General features: G+C 62.0%; 1 protein-coding gene across 3 annotated transcripts in view; it reads right to left on the bottom strand.

The window, feature by feature from the left end:
* Positions 1-5,325: 5,325 nt before the first annotated feature.
* The window catches only part of CSNK1G2 (casein kinase 1 gamma 2), a 46,247-nt gene continuing 38,446 nt past the window's right edge, over positions 5,326-13,126 (bottom strand). For 2 of the 3 annotated variants that reach the window (XM_075524611.1, XM_075524610.1), the window contains exons 5-12: positions 12,594-12,742; positions 11,849-12,083; positions 11,535-11,620; positions 11,003-11,087; positions 10,749-10,897; positions 10,176-10,259; positions 6,442-6,548; positions 5,326-5,867 (exon numbers count right to left, since the gene is read on the bottom strand). In XM_075524611.1, the coding sequence (XP_075380726.1) occupies positions 5,813-5,867; positions 6,442-6,548; positions 10,176-10,259; positions 10,749-10,897; positions 11,003-11,087; positions 11,535-11,620; positions 11,849-12,083; positions 12,594-12,742 (950 nt within the window). In that variant the 3' untranslated portion in view covers positions 5,326-5,812. Of the gene's footprint in view, positions 5,868-6,441; positions 6,549-8,298; positions 8,404-10,175; positions 10,260-10,748; positions 10,898-11,002; positions 11,088-11,534; positions 11,621-11,848; positions 12,084-12,593; positions 12,743-13,126 lie in introns of all 3 variants that reach the window. The other variant, XM_075524613.1, reaches the window with a different exon arrangement.

The following is a 13,126-nucleotide window of genomic DNA, read 5'->3' as shown; positions in this document are numbered from 1 at the left end:
CTATTCTCACTAATTTGTGACAATCCTTTACCTTGGGCAGTTGGCGACAGCGAACCGCCCTCCCCTGCGGACGGCCCGTGGCCCTGCGGACTCGGGAAGGGGCAGCGGTTCTGGCCGGGCAGGCTCTTTCCTCCCCTGTGTGCAGGCTGCTGCGCTGGGGCCTGGTGGTGCTTCTTTCAAACTCCGTAGCGCGTTTCAAACGATGGGCGATCCTCAATAACCCCCGTGCAGCCTTCAGCAGCAGGGTACCCGTGCTAGTCGTTACTGTGCTAATCAAATCCTTTGCAGATAGTGCCGGGGTTTGTCAGTTGAAGCAAGCAAGGGAACTTGCCTCACCTGGCCCCCCTCTTCCTGTGTCTCGCTGCTGTTTTCATGCACGTTTCAATGCATTTTCTTTGTTTGTTGCATTGCTAACCCACCCCTGGGCCGCTTCAGAGCGTGCTGCCCTGATGCGAAATAGGAAGAGGCTCGATGTGCGACTGCCTGTTACCTAATAATGCAGCAGATGGACGAGGATTTATGAAACAGTTTAGGCAAACAAAGATTTTCTCTTTGCCTGTGTATGTTTGCACAGTCTGCCTGTTTGGACGGGCGCAGGAGGAAGATGCGGTATTTACAAATATCACCTGGCTTTGGGCCGTTGAGCTCGGTAATCTGGAAGAGGGCCCCTTCTTACCTGTGCAGGGCCGGTTGCTTTTCCCCAGAAGCAGGTACAACTTTAGCTGGGCAGGGAAGGCGCTGTCCGGCCGGGGAGGAGGTGGGTGGCTTGTACTTGTGGCTGCCCGACCAGCCTCGCGGTCGCTGCCCGCTGGTGAAGACTACGAGACTATTTCCTCCCCCTCCTCTGCCGAGGAAGCTGTAATTAAAAGACTGCCTGGCAGCGTGGCCAGAGCCTTCCGAAGCCTGCGTGGGACTTGCTGGCAGGGGTGGTGCTGCCTCAGAGCTGAGGTTCCCCTCTGCTCCAGGCACACGAAGCCATCGTAACTCGCCAGGCAGCAGTTGCCACCTTATTGAGCTGCTAGAAGTTAAAACCTGGTCGTTCTTTGCGGGTGTGGATGGCCCGGTGCCTGCTCACTCACTGGGGAAATGACATCTCCTCCTCTTGCTCCCTCCGGTCGGGTCTGTGGCCGGCCGGGTATCTCCTCATCAGCCGCGCAGCAGTAACGCTGTCAGGAACGCCCTGCACCTCCTAACCAGTAGCTATTAGAGATGTCAATAGTGTGTTACGTTCTCTAGGAAGACGTTGTAAGATGTGTATATTGTAAGCCTGCTTCAAGGTAGGATGTTTTTAATATGGCCAGTACTAAAAAAAAAAAAAGGAAAAAAAAAAAGGAAAAAAAAAAAAGAAAAAAAAAGATGGGTCCATGACTTAGTTATTGAACCTGACTCTGTGCAATGCAAAGTGTTGTGAGACGGATTAACAGACCGGGCAGGCTCCTTCCCGCCAGGGAGGCGGCCCGTCGGGATGTACATAGCTGCGCCCGCTCTCGCCTCCCGCCTCTGCCCCTCTTCTCAAAGGTTGTGGGAACTTCACTACACGCGCCCGAGAACCGCGTCGGGGCCTGCGCCTTCCCCGGGGTAGGCTGTCTGCGGTGGATATGGCACCTCGGGGCCTTTCTGTATATAGGTGGCACTCGTGGAAATAATTGGAATTTGAAAGAAGCAAAGCTGCACACTTGGCTGCGGAAAGAGCAGGACTCGACGGCAGGCCTTGCTCAGCCGGGGTAGGCGCCTCCTTGCTGGCTCTTCCCTGGAAGCATCTGTTTTTACTACTATTTTGTTATGCAGATTCTCTTCCCAAATGCACCCTTCCTGCTGTCACCCCACAAGGTAGGTCTGGTAGCTTGTCCTGTCGGGGAGGGAGAGGAGTCAAACCGAACTACACCTGAGCAACTTCTGTTCTTACGGCTTTTATGCAGTTTGATGCAATTCTGGCTTTTGTAGATAGATGAATGTAATTCGTTGTTGGACATGCCTGTTTCCAAAAGTATGAGACGTTCTGTTGTACCACGTCACCTTCCGAGCAGAGCTGGGACTGTCTCGACTCCAGTGCTATATTGATGAATGTATCCGATGCTCTCGTTCAGTGTTCACACTCTGCTTTTGGCCAGCTTTGTGATTTGTAAATAGGAAATCAATAAAGACATTCAGGTTGTCTTTACAAAAGTTTCTTCATGATTTGAAGAGAGCTGATGGCCGCCGGTGTGTCAAAGGAACGGTGGAGGGGGAACCTGTGCCCAGCTGCTTCCCGGCCCTTCTCCCCCAGCCAAGGGTGCGAGGTCCTCGGCCTCCCCCTCTGCGGTGCGCGGCAGGAGCCGGGCTCCCCGGGAGTCCCGAGAGGAAGGCGGATCCCTGCTTGGGAAGCCCAGACCCTCTGGGGAATGAGGTTATTACAGAACCTCTGTTTCTCTGGGGGAGAAGAGCAGGAGGGCACTGAGTGGGCATTATCCTGTCCGCGTCTGTGGTAGCTTTAGCCTGTCACTTTGACTGAATTTCTTTAACCTCGATTGAAGTTCCTGACAAACACGCACAAAGAGCTGCCCTGGCCTTTGCAGGGGTCAGTCTGGGTCTTTGAAAGCGGGGACCTTGCTGTGAGGGAGGTGTAAGGGGCTCTTCCCCTGCCCTCTCTGCGGGGGCAGGACTGGAAGGCGGTTCCTGGTGCGGAGGGGCTGCAGGCGGCAGCTGGTGGAGCAGGGACGAGGGCTGGGCTCTGCCTGCCCTTCTGCCCCACCAAAGCACCTTTCAGCAGCTCCCGGGCGCTGCTCCACACCTCGGTGAGGGGCCGGGGCTCTGCTCTTACCGGCTGCCTGGAGGGAGCAGCGGGGCCGCGTCAGAGCTGCCTGGTGAATGCGGTCCCCGGGGCCGGAGGCTGCTGAGGCGGCTGCCCTGGGCGGGGCTGGGCTGCGGGGAGCTGCCAGCCCGTGCCGGAGCACTTTGTCGGGGGCACCAGAGCGCCCGGAGCAGCGGGGACCTCGGCCTTGCCCCTCTGCTCTCCCCCCGTCGCACGCATCGGCGCTGCGCCCGAGGAGGCCCGAGGTCCAGTGGCCGTGGCCGGGTCTCGCCTGGCTCGAGCACAATGCCCGTCCTGTCCTTCCTCCTCCTCGCAGGGAGGCCCACCGGGGCTGCGGTCCTTCAGGCTGGAGCCCCCTTGCAGAGCCCTTGCTGGTGCGGGAGCACTGGGCTCCGGCGGGAACCGCCCCCCCGCCCCGCTGACTTCCCCGCTCGCGGGCTCTACGCGACCCCCACTGCGAGCCCTGGGGGGAGTCAGGCTGGGCAGGGAGATGCCCGGAGCCATCATCAGCCTCACTGCTGCTCCCCTGACCTCCGCCAGCCTTTCCTCCTGCTGCCTCACCTGACAAAGAAACGAGGGGACGTGCTTTTAGCTCCGCACCGCAGCGCACGGCCGGGGAGCCGGCCCTCTGCTGGGGACGGCCACGGAGGGGCTGAGGCAGCTCCCACCCGGGGGACGGGGAACCCGCTGCTGGTCGAGCCTCAGATGAAAAGGGAGCACTTTGTCACCGTCCCCACCCTCGGGGCCATGCAATCGAGCGCAGAAGAAAGCGTAGGGTTTTGAAGATTTTTTTTTTTTTTAATTTTATTTTTTAATTGTTTTTATTAAAAAAAAAAGCCCCTAAATTCTATGGCTTCCAGGAAGCATCAGAGAAACTTAAATGCCATTTCTGTACACTTTGTTTTAAAGCAGTAACTAAACTCGCAATGGAACAAACGCCCTCACGTACAATCTCAGTATTTGGACTCCTCGCTGGAAGGACAGTAAGTCCCGGGGCCGTGCCGCCGTCCTCGGCTGCTCCCGTGGCCCCGCTCGCAGCTGCCGGCGGCACAGGGTGCGCAGATGGAGCCGGGCAAACGCCCTTCCCCTCCGTGGCTCCTCTTCGGCCTCCGCTTGGCTTGGTCTGAGCGATGCTCTGAGAAGGGTCCGCTTCCAGTGAAAATTTAAGGCGATTTAAAAAATTTTGTTTGTTTGTTTGCCTCGTTGGGGACACAAGGTCAAATGTTGCGCGTCACCCCCACCGCGGCCGGGGGAAGCAGCAGCGGCTGGGGCTGCCCTGGCTGCCGCGGCCCCTCCTGCCCCGCTGCAGCCCAGGGGAAGCCAAAGCCGGGGTCAATCCCGAATTTAGGAGAAGGGGGGGCCACGGCGCAGTGCCCTCCCCAGGGCCCCCACGTGCAGCCATGGCCCATGGGTGCCCAGGCAGGACAGGGTGACCCCCCCAGGCTGGCGCGGCCCCTCCCGTGATGTGGGGCCTCCAGAGCTGGTCAGTTTGGACAAATGTTTCGAAGCAGCCACAGATGGTCCCGTTCCCCCACCCCCGCCCCCCCGCAAAAGCTCAGCACAGCCTCGGCCCCTCTCTTGGGGCAGAACAACAGGGTTTTGGTAAAGATAAGTGTGCCCCCCCCCAAATGTGTCATGATCAATACACACAACAGCGCACGGGTGCACACGGGGGAAAGCTGCGGTGCCCTGGGGTGGTGAGGACCGGGGGAGTGGGGGTGTGGGGGTGTGCGTGGGGGTGTGTGTCTCTCTCTGTGTCCGTGCGTTTCTGTTTGTGTGTAAGTTGCAAAAAATCCGGTTTCCTCCTGCCCGAGGATCAGGCGGGAGGATGCCACGCCAGCAGCTCCGGACCACCCTGACGCCCTTTGCTGTCCGGCCGCGCTCACCGCCTGCCTCCGTGCCTGCCCACGGTGCCACCCGCCCCGGCCACAGCCCACCCTGTGCCCGCCACCGCCCCGGGAAGCGGCACCGGGGCCCTCGGCGGGCTCAGACACGCGGCAAACGATCCATAAAGCCAAAGAGGTCGATAAACCGCTGCCCTGCAGCCGCGGCGCTGCCTCTGTGCTGCTGCAAATAGACCTAAAGCTGTGGCGGAAACGCATCCAGCCCTAAGACATCCCAGCGCCAGAGATGAGGCTGCTTTGCTCTTCTACCGTGCTCTGCCACCTCCCTTCGTGCGTCCCTCTGGTCTTGGCCAGGCGGCCCTGGCAGTGGCCGGGGCAGTCCGGTGCCCGGCCGTCCCCGTCCCCGCATCCCCCAGCCCCCGGGAGTCGCCGCCCTGTTCCTGGCAGGCCCAAACGTCGCCTGTATTGCTAGCGAAAGTGCATCGTAAAATGAACTGTAAACACATTTCCTCTCCCCCCGCCCCTGCGCACACCCCAGCACTTCTCACCGTACCGGAGACCGCGCCGCTCGTCACCAAAGGCGTTAACGAAGGGGGGGGACCCAACGGGGGGACGCGGGGTGGAGGGCCTAAAGGAAGAGCAGAACTCAGTAACACTGAAGATGACGGTCAAAGACTGACGACTCAGCACTCTGCACCGAGACTCACTTTAAATTAACTTAAGAGACAAAGAAGCAACAGAAAAAAAAAAAAAAAAATCCTCCTTAGCCCACTGCTCTCGAAATTGTCTTCTGCTTCTTCTGACAGCGACGGTTCAGAGTCTGTAGAGTTGATCCCCATTTTCAAACTAGTTATAGACTCAAAAGCAAGTGACGCTGTGGATTTGTTTCGGTTTCTTTTTTTTTTTTTCTTTGTGACGGACGCAGGAACTTCAGCGAAGTCGGGCTTGGTTCGCGTAAACGGCCACGCGCTGGGCGAGTGGCGGAGGAAAGGACAAGCAGTTTGGGGAGGCCCCGCTCCCCGCCTGCACGTGGGGTGCTGGGGGAGGCCGTCCGGCTCGGCCCCCCCCGTCCCCGTCCAAACTGAGGGGCCGCCGCCGCCGGCTCCGCAGGTCAAGATCCAGCCACGGCCAGAGGGAGAGGAGCCATCGCACACGCCGCTCCACCCGGCCTGGCAGCTCACTTGCGACGCTTGGTGGTTTTCCTCTTCCTTCTCTTGAAGAAACAGCAGCACCTGGGGACAGAGGAGACCCCGTCAGCCCCGGGGCCTGGACACAGACGGGCTCAGCAGGCCCCTGGTCAGGGCAGATGCGGGGCGGGGAGGAACAGAAACCCCTCGGCATCTTGGTGAGCCCCACGTGGGCAGGGCTGCTCTGGGAAGTGCCTCCCGTACGTGGCAGGGGCTTGGACTGGGAGCACCGCGATGGCCACAGCAAGTGACACCAACCAGGGTGAGTGACACCGGCCACAGCACACAATGCCAGCCATGGCAAATGCCAATGGCCGGAGCCAGGGCCAGGGCTCCCGGAGAGGGAATGGCCCCGGATCCATGCGTGCCCCTCTGCGCTGGCTTTGGGGAGGATGCGTGAGCCCCAGGGCTGGGCAGGGCGAGCTGGGAAGGGGCTGGGGGTGGCGGTGGCCCTGCAGGGACACCTCTCGTGGGGTCCCAGGGAAGAGCGGTAGTTACTCGCTCTAGAGCTGGGCTGTTCCTCCCCGGAGGGGACTGGCCAAGCCATCGCAGGGCAGCTGCCAAAACCCACGTCTGTCCCGGCCCTGGCAAGGGGGAGGCAGTGGGGCTGTGTCCTTACTTTGTATCGTCTGTCACCTCCACCTCGGTGGGGGCTGTGATGGGGGCGTTCGAATGTCCTGCCGTGGGGTCGTCCGTGTTCAGCTCTCCGTTGGTGGAGCTCATCACCTGGGGAGAGGCGAGCGTCAGCGCGGGGCAGCCCGCGGGGCACGGGCCGGTCCTTAGCCTCGTAACCCTGCCCCACGGCAGCTGTGTCCCGGAGAGGTGCAGCCCCAGGAGGCGGCACGGCCGCCCCCGGCCCTGCACAAGCTGGGAGCACCGAGGTCCCGAAGCAGGGCAGCAGGACGGTGCCCTCGCCCAGACAGTGGTGCTCGGCCTCAGTGCTGAGCAGTCCCAAGCAGCCCCATCGCACGGAGGGGTTTGATCCCCTCGGCGTCTGTGCGAGGAGGCTGGCTCCAGGGAACCCCTGCACATCCCGTGAGGAGAGGGGCTTACTGGCACCAGCTCCAACGTGCCCAGGAGACACAGCCCCATGAAGCTGTTAGCTCTGAGGAGACCTTGCCATGACCGAGCAACTGGACACAGCTCTTGCTCCCCAGCCCCAAGCCGCAACACCGCCGGGCCCTGCAGGATTCAGCCCAGCGCCCACCCTGCAGGCTCCTGCTGGCCTCGAGGTGCCCTGAGCTCCTGCCCGCTCGCCGGGGCAGCGGGGCCAGGGCCGGGAGGAGATCCAAGTCACCAAAGTAAGGACGGGGTTGGCATAGGCAGCTGAGACTTGCCTGAGACCCCCCCCTCCTGCGCCCGCTGCTCCCAGCCAGGAGCTCCCTGGGGATGCACAGGCCAAAGGATCGCCAAGCTGCTCGTCCCTGGCAAGGAGGCTCAGCCTTACCCAGACTTGAGGAGGAGCTGCCATCCGACAGCCACAGTGCCCAGCCGGCCGGGCTACGTCAAGCTACAGCCCCCCAAAACAAGCCCTGGGCATCACCAACATCCCCCTGCAGTGCCGGGCGCAGGCGGAGGACGGGGGGAGGTTTGCAGAGCAAGAGCAGGGAGCAGCTGCTGTGGCAGGAAGGGGACATGGTACAGGAGGAGCAGGACAGAGCGTGAGCTGGCCTCATGGCCTGCCCCAGCCCTGCAACGGCAGCGGCAGGAGCCAGACGCAAGCCCGGGACCGAGCACCAGCAGAGATTCACCATGGAGCAGCAGAACGAGCAGCAGTGGTGGGGACAGAAGCAGAGACGGAGGAAGCAGCGCAGGCCTGGCCGGCGGGGACCCACCATGGATGCCCCACCATCCGCGTGGGCTGGACCCCACCAGCCCGAGGGGGACCGAGCGGCGGAGGGCAGAAGGCTGCGAGGGCGGCGAGCACGCGGCTGACGGCGCGAGTGCAGGACCGAGGCGGGGAGACGAGGCTGAGGACTGCCCAGGGAAAGGGAGGAGAAGCAGGGCTCAAAGCCATCGCTCCAGTCAAACAAGGAGGCACAGGGAAGTCCCCATGTGGAATAAGGCCACGTTGTCTGGCACTGCTGGGACGAGCGGCACTGGGGGCAGAGCCTGATGCCTGGCACAGACCCAGCGCTTCGTCCATCTCTAACCGCCCTCCGAGTCCCAACCGGCAGCACCAAGAGAGCCCGGCAGTCCCCGGGAAGCAATGCCAGCCTCGTATGCGAGCCGTGAGCATCACGCACCACAGGGACAAGGCAGCGCAGCCCCTGGGTCCACGTGTTGCAGCCTAGGCAAGACCCTGGGCATGCGTGGCCCTGATGCCGCCCTGGGGCGGGGGAGCGGGGCTGATCCCCTGGCACGGCCGGCAGACACACGTCGGCTTGCGCCCAGATGTGTGGGCAGGTCGCGTGGCGCAGGTTGGCTCTGCTCCCTCCCGCGCCCGCCCCTGCCCTCGGCGCGTGGTTGCGTGTACCTGGACGGACCCCCCGAGCCTGCCGGCTGCCAGGTGAGCTCCCAAAGGCTCCTCGGCAGGCTGCCCACTGGCCTGAGGATCCCACAACTCCGTCCCCTCGGGCGGCTGCTCGCGACAGGCAGGAGGAACAGAATGAAAAGAAACAAAAGAAAAGAAAAGAGGAAGAATGGGGAAGAGAAGGGAGAGGTGGAGGGAAGGGGCAGGGAGAAGAGTGGCAAAGGGAGTCGAGAAAATAAGACATGCAAAAGCAAAACCATGACCAGAGCAGCTCGAGTTTGTGATTGCGGAGGGCACTCGCGCAGCACCATCCCGGCGGCTCCCCAGAGCGGTCCCTGCGGCGACACCGTGGGTCCGCATCCTCCCTGCCACGTACATATGCACACACGCACCCCCCAGCAATGGAGCTGGGCCCTTCCCCAGCACCAGGCACGTCCTCTCCGGGCAGCTGAGGACACACTGCCCTGCAGAGCACGGCCAGCCCCGACAGGGCCGGCGGCTGCGTTTCGGAGCGTGCTGGGACAGCAGTGCCGCTCGCTGCACGGGGAGGTGCAGCCGGGCCGAGGCGATGCCGCCGGCCGCTCTCCTACAAGCGCAATGTTCCGAGGCTGACGCGGATCTTTGTGGGGCTACTGCAAGGAAGCGAGCTGTGCCGCTCCTCGAGGGCACCGGGCTCCTCAGCTGTCCGACAGCAGGGGAGCACCCTGCTGCCAAACCCTCACCACTGTGAGCATGGCACGGCCCCTCTCCATCCCCAGGTTGGAAACTGCTCCCACGCTGTGGGAGTTTTGTGCTTTGCTTTTCCCACTGCCCTTGAGAAGGGATGTCAAACATGGCATTTCTTGGATGCTGGAGGCAGAGAGCAGATCTTACTGGGAGCAAGTTCCCAGGAGTGAGCCAGAGGTGCTTTGAAGATGTCGTCCTCTCCCTCAGGAAGCGCTGCCCAGCCACCGCCCAGTGAGAGCCAGGGCTGTCCCTGGCTCCCCGTGGTTGCAACGCCCACAGCAGCAAGGGGCACCGGTGGGCCGATACATGGGTGAGGGAGGACAGGGTGCTGCACCCTCAGCTCCAGCCCGTTTGCAGGTGCTTTGCTCCCCGTGGAGGTTCAAGACAAGAGGACAAGGCTCTGTACGAAACCGTTGGGGAAACGTGTGAGGTTTGCTCTTGACGGCAGCAGTCCCAAAGCCACGTTTCCTGCACCAGGGTAGGATGGGCCACGGCACCAGAGAAGGGCCGGGCAGCCCAGCCCCTTTCCCACAGTGACACAGGCAGGGAGCTGCCTGCACAGCTCTGCCCGTCTCCCTGCCCCGAGCTGCTCCCAGCTCGGCCCCACATGCCCCGCCGGTTCCCAGGGCAAAGCCAGCCCCTCTCTCCAGCACGGGGCCACACGCTGCCAAGCTGCACCACAAATCTCCCCCGAGGCCCAGGCAGCCCCCTCCCTTGTCCCGTGTCCCCATCCCATTGAAGAAAGTGGCACCGCAAACAGAGCAGCAAGTTACTCCCATGGGGACATTGTCCTTAGCACAAGGTGGCTCAGCCTGTACCGTGCCCACACCCACCGGTCAGCGCTAAACCCTGCAGCGTGCCGGCCGAAGCCCAGGCCTGGCGCTTCCCCACTGTGCTACAGCCTCCCACGGCTGCTTCCTCCCGCTTCTGCCAGACCGCCTGGCCCCAGGGACACTGCCCTGGTCCCCCTGCTAGCCACAGACCCAGACCTGCAGGGAGGAAGCCCTCCCACAGACAGCACTGGGGAAAAAAAGATGCCGCGGTCCCTGCCTCCATCCAGAGGTCCCACTGGGCTCTGTGAGCCTGTGGAGCAGAAGCCCAAGCTGTGCACGACCGCGGTCCCGTGCCCCGGCCCGGGCAGCGCTGCCGCTCACCTGGTGTTTGGTGTGTGGCTGTGCTTTGTCTCTGTTCGGGGGCTGCACCTGCACCTCGCTGTGCATCGTGCCGATGGGGGTGGGCTGCGGACACAAGGACAACATCAGCCGTGGCACAGCAGCCCTCCCACCGCCCCACGCTCCCTGATCCAACCTCTAGCCGAACATGCAAAACACCCCAGAATCGGGGCCTGATCCCAGCCCCTACCCCTGCCCCAGCAGCTCCACACTTGGTGTTTGGCTGCAGCGAGCCCACAGAGGGTGCCCACGGCAGAAAGCAAGGTGCCAACTTGACTGCTGGGTTCCCCTTAGCTCCAGGAGCCTCAAATTTCTGTGTCACAGCTTTAACTCATCAGCACGACAGCCTCAGTTTGGAGCTGGCTGCTGGTGTCTGGCGAGGACTGGTAGAGCTGATCTCTCAGGCATGGATGTGCGTGGCAGGGACGACTACCGACCTGCATCCTCCCTGGCTGCTGCCGCAGACCATGCTGACTCCCCACCATGCTGCCCACCGCCCCCCGGGCACCCTGGGGCCCAGCACCCTCTGCCCGCTCCCGCTCCCTCGCCACTCACCAGCGGTTTCCCTGCCCAGTCGTATTCATAGTCGAACACGTAACCGTTCCTCTCGAACAAGTCTGTGAAGAGCTTCCGCAGGTAGTCGTAATCAGGCTTCTCGAAGAAATCCAGCCGCCGCACGTAGCGCAAGTATGTGGCCATCTCCTCTGTGGGGACAGAGCAGGCTCAGTCGGGGCAGGGGGACAAGATGCCAACGCAGCGGCTCTGGGGCCAGGCTGGGGACAGGGACAGGCCATGCAGAGTGCCCTCACCTGGGAAGTTCTCACAGAGCACCTCCACCGGAGTGGCTCTTTTGGTGTCACCAATCTTCTGATACCTCTCCTTTAGCGTGTCAGCCTGGCAGAGAGGAGGAGCAGGTCAGCATGAGGGCCAGGCACGTCCCCAGGAGCGAGGAAGGCACCGCGTGCCGTCAGACCACAAATGGTTTCTTGGTCCCCCTTTTCCAGGTAGCAGCGAGAGCTCATTCCCAGGGAATCCCCTCACCCAGGGCAGCTTTGGAAGATGAACACTGGGGAGTGTGGTTCCAGGACAGCCACTGTGAGAGCAGCTGGGATACCCGCAAAGCAGGAGGGACACAAAGAGGGGAACACCTACAGCTGCTCAGCACAGCAAGGGCCTGGCACAGAGCTCAGAGCAACAGCCCCTGCATCTGGTGGGGTGCCAACACTCCAACACCCCGGGGGCCAAAGCTTTCCCCTCCCCACACTCTGATGCTGCCCATGCCAGGGCAGAGCCAGACCCGCAGGGCAGCCGTGCCCAGGGACGGTGGGAGCTGGCAGTTACCTTGAGGCCTTGCCAAGGGAGGCTCCCGCGGAGGAAGTACATAAACATGTGCCCTAATGCTTCCAGGTCGTCCCTGCGGCTTTGTTCTGCATGGAGAGAAAAAGAGATACGGGCACGTTCCCACTACAGCCACCTTCCCTGTCCCTGTCAGACCCTGCAGCACCCCAAGTCCCCTGCCAACATCCCAGGCTGAAGAGCAGGAGAGGCAGTTTGTCCCCAGCCCCACCTCTGGCAGGGGGGACCTCGCACCCTGCAGTCCCCTTCCCTCTCCCTTTCAGCTGAGAGGCAGGGCTGGCCGCACGGTGCACACACACCTTTCCCGAGGTGGGTGTTGATGCTCATGTAGCGTGCTGTCCCTGTCAGGCTCTTGTGCTCTCGGTAGGGGATGTGTTTTTTGGTCTCAGGGTCAATATACTCTTTGGCCAGGCCAAAATCGATGATGTGGATGGTGTGCTGCCGCTTGCTGCCCGGCCGCCCCACCAGGAAGTTCTCTGGCTTGACGTCTCTGTAGATCAGGCTTTTGGTGTGGACGTACTCCATCCGTGTGATCTGGGGGCAGAAGGAGATGTCGGCACCGTGGCAGAGATGCACCGTGCATCCTGCACTCATCCCTGCACGCTCCTCCCCTGGGCCCGACTCTGCTCCGATTGCCTCGCTCCCAGCCAGCAACCCTGCTCCCCTCAGCCCGTACGTCACCCTGGGTCAAAAGGATGGGCACAACAGGTCCTCCAGCCCTGGGAGACAACCTCAGTCCAGCCACATCTCAGACACACAGCAAGAGATGTTCGGCTGTGCTCAGAGAGAGCCTGTGTGGGGGTGAGGGAGAGCCCTCCTCCGTCAGGGAGAGGGTGAGGTATGGAGGGAGGTGGTCTGGGATGCGTCTCCCACAGCCTGCCGGGTGCTGGCTCACCCCTCCTTCCCCTCCCCTTCCCTGCGGGGTCCCCACACAGCCTGACCGCCTTGCCCATGTATCACCCCATTCCCCCAGCGTGGTCTGCGGCCAGGCAGGCCAGGGTGAGCCACACAGAGCCGCAGGTGAGGCAGAGGTGCTGTGCTCACCAGCTGGATCGCGATCATCAGGACGGTCTTGAGTGTGAAGGTCCGATCACACAGATCAAAGAGATCTTCTAGGCTGGGTCCTAGCAGCTCCAACACCATGGCGTTGTACTTCCCACAGGGGCCAAAGTAGTAAACCTGAGGAATTCCTTCTGCAAGAGACGGAGCAGGGGCTGTCAGGGATTGCAACAGGGCTGAGCAGCACACGGCCATGCTGACATGGCCATGCCATTGCTGGAGCCGGGACGGGGGGCTGCAGATGGGGGGGATTTCTCTGCACTGCCCTCCCTCCTTGCCGCAGACAGCCTGGCTCTGCTCTTGGCAGGAGGGCGAAGGAGGCAGCTCCATCTGCATCCCTGACTGCTGCAGGGGAGGTGGGAGGAAAGAACTAAATAAAAAGGGATCAAAGATTAGCGTGGCTCTGTGTAAAATTGGTCTCTCCCAGCCGAGCAGATGGGCAGGAGTCGCTCATGCTGGGGAGCTAATTTGCAGAGTCACATTTACAGGAAGCCTCCTTTTCCTAGCCGTGTTGCCTG

The sequence above is a fragment of the Mycteria americana genome, chromosome 24, assembly GCF_035582795.1.
Source record: "Mycteria americana isolate JAX WOST 10 ecotype Jacksonville Zoo and Gardens chromosome 24, USCA_MyAme_1.0, whole genome shotgun sequence".
NCBI lineage: Eukaryota > Metazoa > Chordata > Aves > Ciconiiformes > Ciconiidae > Mycteria > Mycteria americana.
The sequence above is the reverse complement of the archived record's forward strand: the minus strand, read 5'-3'. Positions and strand labels throughout refer to the sequence as shown.